The following is an 18,658-nucleotide window of genomic DNA, read 5'->3' as shown; positions in this document are numbered from 1 at the left end:
GCTGTCGTTAATTGTAGTCGATGTAATTCAATAGGCTGATACCGAGTCGGGTATTTTCTTTGGAGTGCACGTTTCCTTCCGGAAGAAATTTCTTGTTGCACCAGTTGAATTCACAGTGGTGCTGTTGTGTTTGTTGCGAGCTTAGTTGGATAGAAAAGCTGTGTGACACAATAGTGAAGCAGAAAGTGCTTGATACGTTTAAACATTTGGACCGCCGTCACTGAAGCGCCTCATCAGAACCGTTAGCTAGCTAGCTGGCAAGCTAGTTGAAAGGAGACGACTCTTGTGGTAGAGAAATCACTGTAAGAGATAAGTGTTCAAGCTCATTTGACATAGAGAGTTGCACATTGCGGTGTTTATTTACTTTGTCAGCAAGTCGCGTGGTTTAAATAACTGCCATTACTTAATATTTGTACCGCTATTTTAGAATACCGTGTGTTTTTTGTTTTGATAAAGCATGCGAAACTCCACGATGCTTGAAACTGACATCCTCACTATGTTGAATACATGCTTTCTATTTTTCGTATATACAGTTTGTGGCACAATTAAATGGCATGTCCATTATTCGTTTAATTACCTTGTGGTTAGCAAATAATTACGTTGAGACGTTCATAACAACGTGGGAATCTCCAAACACATTTTATGTTTTGTCCAGAGATAATATCAGTGTCCATTGAGTGTACTTGCAACTGAATAATTTGTGAATTTGCTTAGCTGCCGACTTTCGAGATCATAATCATTTTTGGAATCGTCAGTGCATTTGTAATACTGCATTCGGTATACAAATAATTAGCATTTCCTAGTGCCTTCAGTACAAATGTGCGGTTTTGTTTCCCGGTTCTTTGGCTGACAGTGTTGAATTTCTGCCCAGCAGAAACAATGGATGAAGAACCGGAGAGAGCTAAGCGGTGGGAAGGAGGCTATGAGAGGACATGGTAAGACTGTATGCTACGCAGAGTCTAAACTTGAGGTGCACTATATTTCCAAAAGTATTCGCTCACATGCCTTGACTCGCATATGAACGTAAGTGACATCCCATTCCTAATCCATGGAGTTCACTATGACGTCGGTCCACCCTTTGCAGCTTCAACTCTTCTGGGAAGGCTGTCCACAAGGTTTAGGAGTGTGTTTATGAGAATTTTTGACCACCCTTTCAGAAGCGCATTTGTGAGGTCACACACTGATGTTGGATCAGAAGGCCTGGCTCTCAGTCTCTGCTCTAATTCATCCCAAAGGTGTTCTGTTGGGTTGAGGTCAGGACTCTGTGCAGGCCAGTCAAGTTCATCCACACCAGACTCTGTCATCCATGTCTTTATGGACCTTGCTTTGTGCACTGGTGCACAGTCATGTTGGAAGAGGAAGAGGCCAGCTCCAAACTGTTCCCACAAAGTTTGGAGCATGGAATTGTCCAAAATGTCTTGGTATGCTGAAGCATTCAGAGTTCCTTTCACTGGAACTAAGGGGCCAAGCCCAGCTCCTGAAAAACAAGCCCACACCATAATCCCCCCTCCACCAAACTTTACACTTGGCGCAATGCAGTCCAACAAGTATGGTTCTCCTGGCAACCGCCAAACCCAGACTGGTCCATCAGATTGCCAGATAGAGAAGCGTGATTGGTCACTCCAGAGAAGGCGTCTCCACTGCTCTAGAGTCCAGTGTCGGCGTGGTTTACACCACTGCATCCCACGCTTTGCATTGCACTTAATGATGTATGGCTAGGATGCAGCTGCTCGGCCATGGAAACCCATTCCATAAAGCTCTCTGCTGAAGCACTGTTCTTGAGCTAATCTGAAGGCCACATGAAGTTTGAAGGTTTGTAGCGATTGACTCTGCAGAAAGTTGGTCACCTCTTCGCACTATGCGCCTCAGCATCCTCTGACCCCGCTCCGTCAGTTTACATGACCGACCACTTGGTGGCTGAGTTGCTGTCGTTCCCACACACTTCCACTTTCTTATAATACAGATGACAGTTGACTGAGGAATATTTAGGAGCGAGGAAATGTCACGACTGGATTTGTTGCACAGGTGGCATCCTATCACAGTTCCACGCTGGAATTCACTGAGCTCCTGAGAGCGACCCATTCTTTCACTAATGTTTTTAAAAGCAGTCTTCATGCCTAGGTGCTTGATTTTATACACCTGTGGTCATGGAAGTGATTGGAACACCTGATTCTGATTATTTGGATGGGTGAGACAATACTTTTGGCAGTATAGTGTATATGTTGTCATTTGATGCAACCTTGTGAACTACATGTATCGTATTCCAGGGAGGTGCTTAAAGAAGACGAATCTGGTTCACTCAAAGCCACAGTGGAAGAGATCCTCTATCAGTCCAAAAGGAAAAGGTGTGTGTGCATGTTAAAATGAATGAATGGAACATTACCTGATATTCTTAACATTACTAAAAAACATAGTGCTACAATTTAATGTATTTTTACACTTTCCTGTAATGATGTAATTGGGAAAGATTGTCTGGTGTCTGAGTTAGAAGTAAGTAATTTCAATATAATTTATATTGTATCTACAGTCATGGAAAAAAACATTAGACCACCTTTGTTTTCTTCGATTTCTTGTTTATTTTAGTGCCTGGTACAACTAAAAGTGCATTTGTTTGGACAAGCAGCAGTGCCAAGTTGGCTGCCTTTGTGGCTTCACATAATTCTTTTGTTTTAGGCATTATGTGAGAACTGACAACTTCTGAGTTGTGCTGCTGCTTGAATGTAAGCAGGAAACCACTCTAGGCAGTGCTGCTTATGACATCTTATATACCCTGGGAATACAATTAGGCTTAAGCATTTCAAATAGGACATAAAGTATTTTGTAATCAGTTGCACTTTATGTCGTGTTCATTGCATTCTTCTAGTAATATACCTTTAGTGGTACCGAGACATTAAAATAAACAAGAAATTGAAGAAAACAAGGGTGGTCTAATAATTTTCCATGACTGTATATTAAAATGTTATTTTTTTTTCTCACATACTTCACTTTGCTAACCTCATAGGGTGATAGAAAGCCATGGACAAGTAAGGCTTGGAATGGTGAGTGGCTTCTGCACCCCTCCTACTGGAGAAGCAAATTTTGAACAGTTTTCTTTCACCAATAGTTGGCCTTGTTAACCATAAACAACAAATGAATTGTTTAAATGAATGAAATACAGTGGATATTTTCCATATGTTGATGAAGTTGTTTTCTAACCACTGACTCTTACTGTTGTCTGTGAAATTGGCGCACTTACATTAATCGATTATACAATTAAATGTACAGTTGTAGGTGTTACAAATTATAAATTCAATTGTAAAACAGAATGACTCATTTAAAATTGCTATTCAGTGATTGTCCCCACAAAAAATATTAACCACAGAAAACGGGCTGCTCTTCCACAGTATATAACTTGTGACATTAGTAATATTTTTACAGTTGTATTACATCATATTTTTTTAAAAAATCATCTTGCCTTATCCGCTATATGGAGTGAATATTCACTGTAGTTGACATTAGTCAGCTGTAACAGATGTCCACAAATATAGTCACTGGAACTTTATTGGCCCTGGAAATGCATCAGTATCTTCTGAACCTCTAATATGCATGTACACTAAAATCAGGGTGATGCTGATACACGCCATCACAAGTTCTGATATTGTGGGAAACACTCTGCTTCCTGCCTGTATTAAACCTTGATCTTATATCCTTGCATTTGCATGCTTGGATAAATTCAGACACGAAAGGTGTGTTGTTGTTACTATTATACTACTTTCTAATCTGTTTGCAGTCTTCTGGTAGAACTCTGTTCCATGCCTGGGTAGTAGGCTGTATCCATAAATTCCGTACATACACACAGCTGTCAGTCATGCTCACTACTGGCCTTGTAGCGTAGTTGGAACACTGACACAAATTTTCAGCTGCATGCAGAGGAGTCTGTGTGGGCATCATTCTCATTAAGTACACCTTGACAGACCCCCACATACTTGTGCATGTGTTAAGCAGAATACTGGCATTAGCCAGTCTTAGTTTAGTGTTTGCATGAGCCCTAGGTAGTTAGCTGAACTGAACAATTATCAGACACCTTTTTTCAAACCTAATGCTGGAGAGTTCATCAACAGAACTACCACAGTTATCAGTTAGACAGCAGAGGGGGGTGCTCATTTCATGGATCCTTTCAGGCAGACAGCAAACACACCTGCAACTCCATTTGTTTTTGAGCCAGTATTTTTACGACTTGTGGGTCCACGTTACAGAAATTTCTCTCGTCCACATGCAGCACATAATTTGTGTCTGCATTGTGACCATCATGAGGCAGTAAAGTAGCCTAGCCACGCTAGACAGCCCACGGCAACGAATTTAATTCTCTGCCAGGGTGGGTCTAGTTACCCTCCATAAGGCTCGAGGTTGGATGCTCCTAAAACTGGCCGGACGAATCACCATGAAGTGTAGAGTCAGAAGGCGGGCATAACTAAGTGACGACAGAGGCGCGACGATTCTGACAGAAACAACCGGAAACAACTAGCCTAGCCACGCTAGACAACCCATGGCAACGAATTTAATTCTCTGCCAGGGTCGACAACAAAAATAACAACAGTCGTTGAGCTCCATTAGCACCGACTCTGAATAATCTTTCTGTTAACATGTCTGTAATATACTTGAGCTTCACCCATTGACTGAATAAATAAGGCTTCACCGAACTCCCGCATCCTCTGATTTCCGGCGCTCTAGGGGCCTATTTGTTGCACTGATTGGTTGTATACCTACCCAATTGCTGCAGAGTGATTTGATAGACAACCTTTTAGCCCGCCTCCCTCCTGTCGAGCGTGCCTCGACCCTTGCGTCTTCAGAACATGGGTCTAGCGCGGCTAGGCTAGCAGTAAAGCGCATGCTCAACAGTAGATATGGCATACTAAGCATGTGTTGAATAAAGCCTTCCAAGCATACTCCAGTGGACTTGAAAAGTAATATAGCCTTGACTATACTCCCTTTTGGACATGTACATGAACAACACATAAGCACATAGTAGTTGTTGTTATACTCTTTTGGACATGGGGAGATGGCATGATTTATGTGATGCAGACCATCTGATATTAGTGGACACAAAAAGTATACCACTGGCCTTAGTGATTAATTTAGCGGTTTTAATTTTATGAACGGCAAATAATTAACAATTAATCATCAACATGTGTACCTCCTACAGAACCTTTTGCTTTAATTATCTGTATAAACCCAAAGTTGGTGAAGACTTCATGTAAAAGATGTTGGCGATGGAATACTGCACTTAACCCTAGCATAACATCAAGTGCATTGTAGAAATTAATGTATTTTGTATTCAGGAAAAAAAAATCATGTTTTTCCAAAAATGTCAAGATATCAAAAGATGTGCTGTGTTCTAGATGCGTCACCTTTTTGTGGTGATTGACTGCTCACGCAGTATGGAAGACCAGGATCTGAAACCAAACCGCCTCACCTCAACTCTAAAGGTATATTCAGTATTATACCTATCACAGTCTACGCCAGCAAACATATGATATAACTGTCTGTAAAGCACCATCTCCTTTCTTCTTTCTTCTTCAGTTGATGGAAGCATTTATTGATGGGTATTTTGACCAAAATCCCATCAGCCAGGTATGTTTATGAGTCCTGGGCATAGTTTGCACCAAGTTATAATAAAACTTGACTCTTAAATTCCATGGTTAATTTGAGTTATTTGGAGAAAAAATCCTATTCAGTGCAAAAGTGAGTGTAGGTCTGGTATTGTAGGGTTTCTAACTAGTCTTGACCATGCCAATACTGAAATAGTACCACAGAAAAAAGGCTAAAGCATAAGGAAAAGTAGTGGAATAGCAGATAATGGAACATGGAAGATAAAGTTTGTTTATTATTATTTAATATAGAAAAGGATTGATAGCTTGTACTATAAGATGGTTGGAGGTATGTAACTGCTGTTATGAATGGATAAGAACGCAAAGATACTAGGATGTTTTTTTCAGTAGTATTTATTCTTTCTTGTAGGTAAGTGGTTGAAGGAGTAGTTCAACAAAGAAAAAAAAACACTATTAGTACTAATTAATAAACAGTTTTATTACCAACAAATGACTCCAATTAACAAGTTACTGGTATTGCAAAAAGGCATGACCATTAACTTACGCTTTGTAGTTTGCGTGAGCTCGTAGTAACTGTTGACTGTTCACGAAATAATGTAATTTTTTTCTTGGTGAATCTACTTTGTGGATAATCTGTTAATGGTTGGCAAGAGCACTCGTATTTGTAGCCATGCTTCTCACTTTGTCAGCATTAAAGCTGCAGTGTGAATATGAGAGGAGAAAAAAGTGGGTGGTACACTCTATTATGTCAGTAGAGAGTGAATTGAATCAATAATGTTACTTTTGTATAGTCAGTCACATAAGTGATGATATCAGATGTAATTTGTCAGTATTTTTAATTGGATTATTTAGTCAATCTAGTAATCACTCTTATCTCATGTAATCAACCATGTTAAGTGACACATAATAACAGACGGTTGTAAAGTTGTTGTAAAGGCATTGCTGCATACTGGATGTTAAGCAGGCTTCTAATGCTGTTTGTGACTACTTCATGAATTCCATATTTTCAGGTGGGCATTATCACCACAAAGAACAAAAGGGCTGAGAAGCTGACTGACCTGGCAGGTGAGGCTAATGCTAATTTTACCTCTCAATGGATTACTTTACATTTGACTTTCAACACATACTTTTTCCATATATATTGTCAAATTGCATCTTTTAGTCACAATAATGTTATGATCTTTAAAATCAGTAGTAACAGTAAAAATGAGACACCAATGCACTGCTGATGATGGCATACATATGCTACATGTCTCCTTTGTAAAGAGCAATGAGCATCACACTGTGTCTTCTGTTCAAGTATTTCACTTCTCATCGGTTGTGTAGCTGTACCTACAGCTACCAGTCTGTGATGGTATGCATGTTCAATGAAAAGTGATGTGTGGTTTTGTTCCACCACCAGGAAATCCAAAGAAGCACATTGCTATGCTGAAGAAAGCAGTGGACACAGTGTGTGTAGGAGAGCCGTCTCTGTACAACTCTCTGAATCTGGCCATACAAACCCTCAAGTAAGTTCAGCAGTGTCTACAGTGCCTATAAAAGTATTCACCCCCCCCCTGGAAATTGTGTCTTTTACTGCTTTTCAACATGGAATCATGGTAAGTATCATTTGACTTGTTTGCCAAGAATTTACAAAAAACATTTTTCTGTCAAAGTGAAGATGGATTTCTACAATATTTCATAGAACTCTGTTTAAAACAAAAAATGGAAAATAAGTGTTTAGTAGGGCTGGACCGAAATATCAGAATATTCGTTCGCTACGGTGGTATCCGGATATTAACTTTGGTATCCAAATACCCCCCCCCCCCCCTTGAAACAGACCTAATCCACCACGGATTTTCAATGGGGCTCATGTTCGAGGATTGAGCTGGCCACTCTAAGACCTGGATACCGTGCTCCTGCAGCCATGTTCTGCTCGCCCTGCATATGTGGCAAGGGGCATTATCTTGCTGAATGATCCCTTTTTAACCTTGACAGAACAATGCACGTACAGAAGGGAGCATGTGGGTTTGGAGAATGGCATAATATGTGACACATTGAACTGTGCCATCACAGACAGTGAGATGACCAACACCAGCAGCACTCATGCGTCCCCAAACCATGATACTGCCTCCACCATGCTTGACAGTAGGTCGACTGGAGATAACACTTTGCCTGGCCTTCTGCATATCCTCACATTAGCAGGAGGAAGATAGAGCTGGAAACTAAAACTCATCTGATCACAGAATCTTCTTCCAATTCCTGGCTATCCAGGTCTTGTGTGCTTGGGCCCAACGACGCCGGGCTAACCTCTCTTTCTCATTGATCATAGGCTTCTTGACAGCCTTGCTGGACCTTAAGCCGTGATGTAAAAGTCGGCCACTTGGAACACTGGACACCAGTTTGGTTTGACTGCTACTGCTGAAACTCCTGTGATGTTTTTCAGTGGTTTTCCCTGCACATGGGGATCAAGATGCGGCCATTTCTTGCTGAAGAAACTCTTGGACACCCAGACCTAGGTTTGTCTTCCAAGCTGTTGGTTGGTCTGTATTTCTGCAGAGTGAATCCAACTGCTGAAGGACTGCATCTACACTTCCTGGATATCTGGCAGCAGCTGTACCCTTCCTGTCTGAGAGTCTGTATCTTCAGGCATATTTCCTGCATTAGGTTCCTTGTTTTAGCCATTGTTGTCTCTAAATAACTTTTAAATGTGCTGCTTTATATAGACACGAAGCACGGCAACAAAAATTGTGTCTTTTAATATAAAGCACGACCTTCATTAGTAGATCACTGGTACCAAAATGACCCAATACTCAAAATTTCTTGTGTATTTTTAAGGAACCAATCAATTTTAATTTTTTAATAGCTTTCTTAGGATTTTTTTTTAGTATTTTGGCTGTCTCTGTACTAAAAGAAATTGCACTGGAAGACCTAGGAGTGATTCTTAATGCAGTATTTCACAAATGCATGGGATGTCTGGAAACATTTTTTCCACCACTGTATGTTAGTCAATTTTAATCCGATAAGTGATCATCTGTCACTGTGAAATGACAGACGGACCTAGATATATCATAATGTGATTTCCTAACTTTCATATTGGTGTTTTCAAATAGCCTTTACAATCGCATAATAGATAATAGAAAGGCATTAAATTAGAAAAACTTCCAAAGGGTGTGAATACTTTTATACAGACTTTATTTTTAAGATTGGCTGCCTAATGAATTAATGTCACTCAGCTGCTGTGTGTCTCCATGTGAAGGCACATGCCTGGACATACGAGCCGAGAGATCCTGATAATCCTTAGTAGCCTCACCACATGTGACCCAGCCAACATCTACGAGATGACCAAGGTAAAGTCCCATCTAAACCTTTCCCAGAGGGGGTGCAGTCGTCAGTGTCCACTGAGTAGATGATATGCAATTCAGCTGCTTGTGTCATTTAATGTTTTGCCCCTCATTTTCATGCTGCACGCACAGTCTGTCATGTCTAATTGTATTCCTCCTCCTTCAGACGCTGAAGTCTCTGAATGTGCGAGTGTCAATAATCGGCCTTTCAGCAGAGGTCCGGGTGTGTACAGTGTTGACCAGGGAAACAGGCGGCTCATACCACGTTATCCTGGATGAGAGTCACTTCAAAGAGCTGCTGATGCTGCATGTTAAGCCTCCTCCAACCAGCTCATCATCTGAATGCTCTTTAATTCGCATGGGTCAGTACAGATGCTGTTCCTATCTGTGGTACTAAATAGACTTCTCTTCTGTCTCTAAACTAAGTGGAAACAGGACACATCAGAACTGCCAGCTAGGCAGCCCTCTCTCTCTCTCTCTCTCTCTCTCTCTCTCTCTCTCTATATATATATATATATATATATATATATATATATATATATATATACAGTGCCTTGTGAAAGTATTCGGCCCCCTTGAACTTTTCAACCTTTCGCCACATTTCAGGCTTCAAACATAAAGATATAAAATTTTAATTTTTTATCAAGAATCAACAAGTGGGACACAATCGTGAAGTGGAACGAAATTTATTGGATATTTTAAACTTTTTTAACAAATAAAAAACTGAAAAGTGGGGCGTGCAATATTATTCGGCCCCCTTGCATTAATACTTTGTAGTGCCAACTTTTGCTGCAATTACAGCTGCAAGTCGCTTGGGGTATGTCTCTATCAGTTTTGCACATCGAGAGACTGAAATTCTTGCCCATTCTTCCTTGCAAAACAGCTCGAGCTCAGTGAGGTTGGATGGAGAGCGTTTGTGAACAGCAGTCTTCAGCTCTGCCCACAGATTCTCGATTGGATTCAGGTCTGGACTTTGACTTGGCCATTCTAACACCTGGATATGTTTATTTGTCAACCATTCCATTGTAGATTTGGCTTTATGTTTTGGATCATTGTCCTGTTGGAAGATAAATCTCCGTCCCAGTCTCAGGTCTTTTGCAGACTCCAACAGGTTTTCTTCCAGAATGCTCCTGTATTTGGCTCCATTCATCTTCCCATCAATTTTAGCCATCTTCCCTGTCCCTGCTGAAGAAAAGCAGGCCCAAACCATGAGGCTGCCACCACCGTGTTTGACAGTGGAGATGGTGTGTTCAGGGTGATGAGCTGTGTTGCTTTTACACCAAACATATCGTTTTGCATTGTAGCCAAAAAGTTGGATTTTGGTTTCATGTGACCAGAGCACCTTCTTCCACATGTTTGGTGTGTCTCCCAGGTGGCTTGTGGCAACCTTTAAACGAGACTTTTTATGGATATCTTTGAGAAATGGCTTTCTTCTTGCCACTCTTCCATAAAGGCCAGATTTGTGCAGTGTACGACTGATTGTTGTCCTATGGACAGACTCTCCCACCTCAGCTGTAGATCTCTGCAGTTCATCCAGAGTGATCATGGGCCTCTTGGCTGCATCTCTGATCAGTCTTCTCTTTGTTCGAGCTGAAAGTTTAGAGGGACGGCCGGGTCTTGGTAGATTTGCAGTGGTCTGATACTCCTTCCATTTCAATATGATTGCTTGCACAGTGCTCCTTGAGATGTTTAAAGCTTGGGAAATCTTTTTGTATCCAAATCCGGCTTTAAACTTCTCCACAACAGTATCTCGGACCTGCCTGGTGTGTTCCTTGGTCTTCATGATGCTCTCTGCACTTTAAACAGAACCCTGAGACTATCACAGAGCAGGTGCATTTATACGGAGACTTGATTACACACAGGTGGATTCTATTTATCATCATCAGTCATTTAGGACAACATTGGATCATTCAGAGATCCTCACTGAACTTCTGGAGTGAGTTTGCTGCACTGAAAGTAAAGGGGCCGAATAATATTGCACACACCATTTTTCAGGTTTTTATTTGTTAAAAAAGTTTAAAATATCCAATAAATTTCATTCCACTTCACGATTGTGTCCCAATTGTTGTTGATTCTTGACAAAAAATTACAATTTTATATCTTTATGTTTGAAGCCTGAAATGTGGCGAAAGGTTGAAAAGTTCAAGGGGGCCGAATACTTTCACAAGACACTGTATACGTATATATATATATATATATATATATGTCAGGGTAGAGACTGCGATTTGGTAGAATTGGAGTTTCTACCAGTAGAGATTGCGATTGGAGTCTCTACCAATAGAAACTCCAATTCAGTTCAAGTTGCATTGCCTACTGGTGCAGCTCTGAACTAAAGTCACACTGCAGTTTGAAACCAAAAATATCAATATTTAATGGCATTTCTGGTTTGCGTCCACTTGATTCTAGTGTAATTGTTCTTCGTTATTGATAAGTTAAATAGCAGAATAGCACTATATGCAAGTGTTGGATGTTTCCTTTCAAACTGTTGTGGTGACATTATTCCATGAATGGCTTTTACTTATGATATCTAAACATCCTCACTTTGAACTAGGTGAGCTGCTCAAGAATTATACAGTGAGACCACGCCTATTGGAAATAGCATATAGTGCTATTATGCTATTTATCTTATCAATAACCAAGAACAATTATACTAGAATCAAGTGGACGCAAACCAGAAATGCCATTAAATATTGATATTTTTGGTTTCAAACTGAAGTGTGACTTTAGTTCAGAGCTGCACCAGTAGGCAATGCAACTTGAACTGAATTGGAGTTTCTACTGGTCGAGACTCCAATCGCAATCTCTACTGGTAGAGACTTCAATCGCAATCTCTACTGGTAGAAACCCCAAATCGCAGTCTCTACCCTGACACACATATATATATATATATATATACATACATACATACATGTTACAATGTGGACACCTGCTGCTTATAGACAATTTTTTTTCTTTTTAAATTTAGTGGATGTGGCTTAAATTCAGGTGCACTCAGTGATCTGGAAATTGCGGTAGTTTGTCATTTAAGTGAACACCCAGGTACTTGTAGCTCCTCACTCTCTCAATGTCAACTTCTCGAGGTGACAACTGTCTGTGGAGTAGCAGAAATCTGATGTGTAGAGGGTGAAGAGGAAAAGTGAGAGCACTGTACCCTGGGGGGCTCCTGTGCTGCAGACCACCACATCAGATGTACAGTCCTGTAGCCTCACATACTGCAGTCTGACTGTGAGATAGTCCATGGTCCATGCAGCCAGCTGGTCACTGACCTCCGCTCTCTCCATCTTCACCCTCAGCAGTGAGGATTGTATTGTATTGAAGGCACTGGAAAAGTTGAAGAACGTGATCCTCATGGTGTTTCTAGTGTCCTTCAGGTAAGACAGGGATCTCTGCAGCAGCTAGAGGACGGCGTCATCCGTCCCAATCCCAGGCTGGTACGCAATCTGCAGGGTTCACCAGGGGTAGCTCGCGCCAACACCGGTGTTTTGCCGCGAGCTATCACGTGATTTCGGAACGAGATTTACTTTCTAGCGTCCTGAGCTTTGGATACAGACCACAACAAAGAGCGATCGCCAAGTAATGTGGAGGTTTTCGTTCACTTTTCATCTCTAGTATGTTGTGGGACACTCGTTGAGACTATCCGAGCCGGTCAGTGTGGGGAAAAAAAGCACGTTAGGGCGCACTTTGACGTGGGCGGGCAAGTTGCCCCATACTTTTCGATAGCTGAGCTGCTAAGCTGCCTGCCTGGCTAAATACTGGAGCTATGTCGAAAATTCATTTCTCCATCACTGACATGTATGAAATGACAAATGAAAACAGACCCCAGGTTGAAAAAAACCAAAGTTCCCCTTTAAGGCCACGGTTCTGAAGTGGTTGGGCTCCTTGGGACATGAGGTCTTTGGGACCTGGACCACAAAAGAAGTCTTTCACATGGCAGGAACTCTTTGTAGTCTCAGGCTTAGGTCAAAGATGTAGCAGACCAGCTCTGTCAGGTCACAGCCCCTGAGAAGTCTGGACCTGATGCCATCAGGACCATGGCTTTCCTTGCTCTGGTCTTCCTAAGCTGCATTCTCACCTGATCCACTGTTGGTATGAAGAGAGGAGAAGGAGGTGGGGGGAGAGAAGAGCCCCAGAGATGGTGAAGGAGGTGAGAGGGAGGGGGCGAGCAGGGAAGAGGAACTGGAGGCAGGTTGGACAGGGAGGGGAAGGGGATGAGACCAGTGTCAAATCTGTTGAAAAACAGGTTTTACTTGTTGGCCTCGTCTCTGTCCTCAGGCTCAGGGGGACAGAGACTGGGCCCCTGAACCTTTGCCCTGCTCTGATATGGTCTGGAGTCCTCTCCAGACCTCTCTTGTGTTTTGTCACTTAACTTTAAGGCCCTCCCTTTCTCCAGCAGCAAGGCTCTCAGCTCAGAAGTCACCCATGGCTTGCTGTTTGAGAAGCACTGCACCCTCCTAGAGGGTATGGTGGTTTCTACACAGAGCATCCAGTCGCTGCTTCAGCTGGTCCCAGACATGGTCTATGGGGTTCAGGTCAGGGGACATTGCTGTCCATACATATGAGGCACTCCGACTTCCTGAAGTCGAGCTGTGACAATTCTGGCACCATGTGGTGGAGCATTATCATCCATGAACAGAAAGTTGGGGGTGTGCTGGTGGAATTGGGGCATGGTGATGGGTTCTATGATGTCTCTGAGGTAAGAACGTGCAGTGACTGAGTCATCTACAATCACCAAATCTGTTGTGCACTGACTGGTGGTGCCTGCCCAAACTCCTCCACCAAAGCTAACCCTGGGGACCATGTTGACCTTGGCATATCACTCACCTCGCTTTCTCCAGCAACACTGATGACCATCATTTCTGTGCAAGGTGACCTGACACTCAGTGAACAGGACGGTAGACCACTGCTGCATTGTCCAGGTCACATGGTCTTGTGCCCACTGCAAACCGCCACGGTGGTGTCTTGGCGTCGGTTGGGTCACCTGCAACGGTCATCTGTCACTCAAGCCAAAGTGGTGGAGTCGGTTTCCAATGGTTTGTCTTGAAACCTTAGTATCCCTCACTTCTGGTAAACAGGCCTGCAGCTGTGTGGCCGTTGCATAACGGTGTCTGAGTGCATAGAGGTCCTTAGGTACTGGTCATCGTTGCGTTCTATCACTCATGGGACTCCACTCCTGGGTCTGTCTGGAACACTGCCAGTAGTTCTGTGTCTTGCTGCAAGTCTGCTGATAATACTTTGAGACACACCAAGTTCACGAGCAACATCTAGCTGCCAGTTACCAAGCTGAAGGTGCGCTATGGCCGGGTAGTGCTGCTGGGCCGTGAAGAGACGTTGTGTGTTCATGGCTGCTTGAATGATGAACTGGGAATGACTTACTGACAATACCAGCTTTTTATACCCCCAGAATGTTGAGATTGATGACACATTGAAAAGGGTTGTCTTTTTGTATTTTTTGGTATTGGCCCCAATATGTAAGGCGCACTGTACAGTGAGACCATTATGCAGAAAACACACAATGAGGTGTGTCTAGCACCCTAATACAATTGCCTCTCAATCCCCAAAAATTTGCTTATTGTGTCAAATATTGCTACTTGACAAAAAATGTGATAAATCACAGACACACACTGGTGAGCCACATTGTTGCACTTGGTGACATGTTACTGTACTGTTATGGACACGCACTCCAATTTGTTTTGACGCAATCAGTGTACACCATTCTGCTGCCAGAAATGCCCATTACAAAACAAAACTTGGAGAATTGGAGCAAAAAGATACTGCTTGGGGAAATTTATGTCTTTGACAGTGCAGAGATAGACCGGAAATGCAGGATCAGAGAGTAGGGTTAGTTACATGAAGAAAGTGGTCAGTAAACCTGAGACACACTGCAATGTCTCCTAACCACTTGGCTATCAGGGCATGCCAATTTTTTGTACAAATTTTGAAAAATCCCAACAGTCATTGGTTTTGGTACATTTTTTGCTTCCTTAGAACACATTTGTAAAGGTAATTTGTGCTTGTCTTCAAAATAATTACATTATGACTGAAAATTGAAATATCAATTACATATTAATTATTATTTGTCTCCAATCCACTTAATGTGAATCTTGTGATTGCTCAGGTTTTCCTCAGCACACAGTTAACTCTCTGGCGGACCAAGATGCTAAACCTTCATTCAGCATGTCGTAAGTACAAAACTGATTTTACAGTTGTGGCCAGGACAGTGTAATAGAATGAATTCGATGTATTACTCTTTGTGTGTGCCATCCAGTCATCTAGACAGCAGCAGCGGTCTGTCTCTGGGAGGATACTTCTGTCCGCAGTGCCACTCTAATTACACAGAGCTTCCCGTGGAGTGTAAAGTCTGTGGTACGTCTGTGTGTGTCAGTGTAAAGCAGATTAAAATTGAATCTAATGCATCTTGCAGCGAATGAATACTGCAGTTCTTTGTGCTTGGTTAAAGTACTATGCACAGATGTACCATAACTTTGACTGATGTGTTGTTTTGAAGGTTTGACTCTGGTATCAGCCCCCCATCTGGCCAGATCCTTCCATCACCTCTTCCCCCTTGATGCTTTTATAGAGAGTCCGGTGGAGGAGCTCCAAGGAAATGGGTACCACTGATACTCCCACACACTTCACATATTCACATACAGACACAGACCTGATCAAAATCTTGAGACCAGTTGAAAAGTGCTAGAATTTACCTTTTGCACATTTGGATCTTAATGAGGTTTTAAGTAGAGCTACAATATGCAAAAGCAAGAAGGGGGAGTGTGACAAAAAGCACTTTGAAAAAGTCATTTATTGAAAACAAGTAAACTGAAATAGGCCGTTTATCAGCTTATCAAAAGTTTAAGACCACAGGCTATAAAAGCCAGAATCTGCTCAAAATTCTCATTTTCTGTCAGCCATTCACACGGTCATGCCCTCCTGATGGCTAAAGCTAAGAAGCTTTCACTTCTTGAACGTGGTCGGATCGTCGAGCTGCATAAGCAAGGCCTCTCACAGCGTGCCATTGCTGCTGAGGTTGGACGCAGTAAGACGGTCATTCTAAATTTTTTGAAAGATCCTGAGCATTATGTAACAAAAAAGTCAAGTGGTAGACCCAAAAAATTACACCTGCGCTGAGCTGGAGGGTCCGACTGGCTGCCCGTCAAGACACATTGCGGTCCTCGACCCAAATTAAGGCCCTTACTGGTGCCGACTGCAGCGCAATAACCATCAGAGGGCATCTGCGGGAAAAGGGTTTCTAAAACAAAAAACAAATTCAAAGGCCTCGTCTCCTTCAACGCCATAAAACTGCCCGTTTAGACTTTGCCAGGGAACATAAAACATGGGACATTGAAAGGTGGAAAAAAAGTTTTATTCTCTGATGAGAAAAAATTAACCTTGACAGTCCAGATGGCTTCCAACGTTACTGGCATGACAAGGAGATCTCACCTTAGACGTTTTCTCCCCGGCACAGTGGAGGGGGGTCCATCATGATCTGGGGTGCTTTTTCATTCTGTGGAACATTGGAGCTTCAGGTGGTCAGGTCGTCAAACGGTGGCTGGTTGCGTGCAGATGTTGCAGCAAGCATCCCTCTTGACTGAGGGCCCTGGTCCGTGTGGTAACAGCTGGGTTTTTCAACAGGACAACGCTGCAGTTCACAATGCTCGCTTGATGAAGGACTTCTTCAGGGAGAATAACATCACTCTTTTGGACCATCCCGCATGTTCCACTGATTTAAATCCCATAGCGAACATTTGGGGATGGATGGCAAGGAAAGTCCATAAAAATGGCCATCAGTTCCAGACAGTTGGAGCCCTTCATGAAGCCATCTTCACCACTTGGAGCAATGTTCCCAAAAGCTTCCTGGAAACACTCGCATCAAGCATGCCCAGACGAATTTTTGAAGTGATTAACAAGAACGGTGGAGCTACTCATTACTGAGTCCTACTGACAACATTTTTTTTCTGGTTTGGAGAGTTTTTAGTAATTTTTTGAGTGATGGTCTTACACTTTTGATTAGCTGATAAACAGCTAACAGCTAATCAGTTTACTTGTTTTCAATAAATGACTTTTTCAAAGTGCTTTTTTGTCTCACTCCCCCTTCTTGCTTTTTGCATATTGTAGCTCTACTTAAAACCTCATTAAGATCCCAATGTGCAAAAGGTAAATTCTAGCAATTTTTCAGCTGGTCTTAAGATTTTGATCAGGTCTGTAGCATGCCACTGTGTATCTTATACTGTTGTTTGCTCTTAGGTTCTGCCAAGCCTGTCAAGGGGAGCTGAAGGACAAAAGTGTAAGTACAGTCACTGAATGTCTGCATCTGTGAAGTCCTTCATGATAGAGCACGGGCTGCTATTTATCTTTTAAAGGTGCAACCTTTCAATTGTACTCCAGTTGAACTCAGTTCAGTTTACTCATCATAGTGAGCATTATTTGTCCTCTAAAAACAACTGTAAAGTATCTTCTGTAGCTTTGTCAAGCCTGAGAAAATATCCCTTGTGGTGTAGTGACACCAGTGGTTCCCACTTAGCTAAATAGAGTATATCCCAGCGCACACTCTTTCAGTTAGCAAGGGTGACTGGGAGGTAACACTGATCATTTAAATAGCAAAAAAAATAAATATCAAGGTTTGTTAGAAACACTTGTTGAAGAATAGAAATAATCACGTAATTACAATTGCAAGCACATTTGTTGCCGTTGTATGTGGTCACCAGAATGCCCTACAATATTTAATAACCTTACAGCTATGATAGGCATGCATTACAAACTAGATGTGTAGAATTTGTCATTTGATGCCCTGGACTAGAAGTCAGATTATATTGGCCTCTGCTGGATTAATTTTTAGAATTCATTTTTATGACTATCTTACAAACGCCCCAACAGTCACTATATCCACTTTTATTCATCTGTTTGATTTCCGTTTTTGTCTTTGGGCTCCTAGATATTCACCTGTCCATTATGTCGCAGTGTGTTCTGTGTGGAATGTGATCTCTTCATCCATGATTCGCTGCACTGCTGCCCCAGCTGTATCCACAGTCAAACTGCTTCTTGAGGCAGAGCACCTCTCCAGTTATCCAACAGATGCTGAAGCAGATCCGGAGGTCATGTGTTCGGGAATTACCCAGAGACTGAATGTCTGTTATTGACTTGTCATGTCTCTCCTGTCAGTGTTTGTCAACCTCTGATAGTATGGGAATCATGGACACACGCTGCCTATGGCCCATCCAAATGTGCGTGTTTGAAAGGCTTCTATGTGAAGATTGACATAAAATACAGACATTTTTTTGATTGATACATTTTGTTTGAAGGTTATTCAGCTGCGTTCTAGCTAATAACACTGCTCATTTGAGCCAAAGCTTAGACACAAGTACTGAGCTGCTGCACTTTTATAGCACACCAATGTCACATGTCAAAACTAGTTTGCATTCACACAGTCTAGTAGTAGAGTTCTTTTAGTGACATGAAAATTGCATTAAAATCACAGATTGTGTTGTTTAAATTGCTTTAACTTTTTTTGTTGTTGTATAGCCAAAATATACACAATGCATGTTAGAAGTATTCACATTTCTGATTTAAGTTATTTAAGTACCCATAGAACAATATATAAACACTACAAGTAAAAATCCTGCATGAAAAAATCACATAAGCATTAAAATGTTGGCAAAGTATTAAAGTATGGTATGCAACAGTGTTTAAATGGGTGGTACATGCCAAAGTAGCATCCACATGAATGCCAGGAACCAAAGTTTCCCTGCAAAG

At 41.9% G+C, this 18,658-nt stretch overlaps 1 protein-coding gene across 2 annotated transcripts; it reads left to right on the top strand.

Annotated features, from left to right (window-relative positions):
* Positions 1-83: 83 nt before the first annotated feature.
* gtf2h2 (general transcription factor IIH, polypeptide 2) lies at positions 84-18,193 on the top strand. Of its 2 annotated transcripts, none has more exons than XM_022206878.2 (15): positions 84-302; positions 875-935; positions 2,268-2,345; positions 3,002-3,038; positions 5,379-5,465; positions 5,560-5,610; positions 6,599-6,653; positions 6,991-7,096; positions 8,827-8,917; positions 9,078-9,273; positions 15,027-15,090; positions 15,177-15,274; positions 15,417-15,519; positions 17,153-17,192; positions 17,841-18,193. In XM_022206878.2, exons 2-15 carry the CDS (start codon positions 880-882, stop codon positions 17,949-17,951), a joined length of 1,173 nt encoding a protein of 390 aa, XP_022062570.1. In that variant the 5' UTR covers positions 84-302; positions 875-879; the 3' UTR covers positions 17,952-18,193. The 2 variants fall into 2 exon arrangements, with proteins under 2 accessions (XP_022062570.1, XP_022062569.1); XM_022206877.2 differs by having other exon boundaries at positions 872-935.
* Positions 18,194-18,658: the final 465 nt, after the last annotated feature.

The sequence above is a fragment of the Acanthochromis polyacanthus genome, chromosome 7 (assembly GCF_021347895.1).
Source record: "Acanthochromis polyacanthus isolate Apoly-LR-REF ecotype Palm Island chromosome 7, KAUST_Apoly_ChrSc, whole genome shotgun sequence".
Lineage (NCBI taxonomy): Eukaryota > Metazoa > Chordata > Actinopteri > Pomacentridae > Acanthochromis > Acanthochromis polyacanthus.
This window is presented reverse-complemented; position numbering and strand designations above follow the sequence as displayed.

Excerpts from the sequence above, each read along its gene's own strand:
- gtf2h2 (XM_022206878.2), top strand. The coding sequence starts at position 880 with ATGGATGAAGAACCGGAGAGAGCTAAGCGGTGGGAAGGAGGCTATGAG. Across the intron at positions 5,466-5,559 it reads GCCTCACCTCAACTCTAAAG|TTGATGGAAGCATTTATTGA; the intron begins GTATATTCAGTA and ends TTTCTTCTTCAG. Across the intron at positions 17,193-17,840 it reads GGGAGCTGAAGGACAAAAGT|ATATTCACCTGTCCATTATG; the intron begins GTAAGTACAGTC and ends TTGGGCTCCTAG.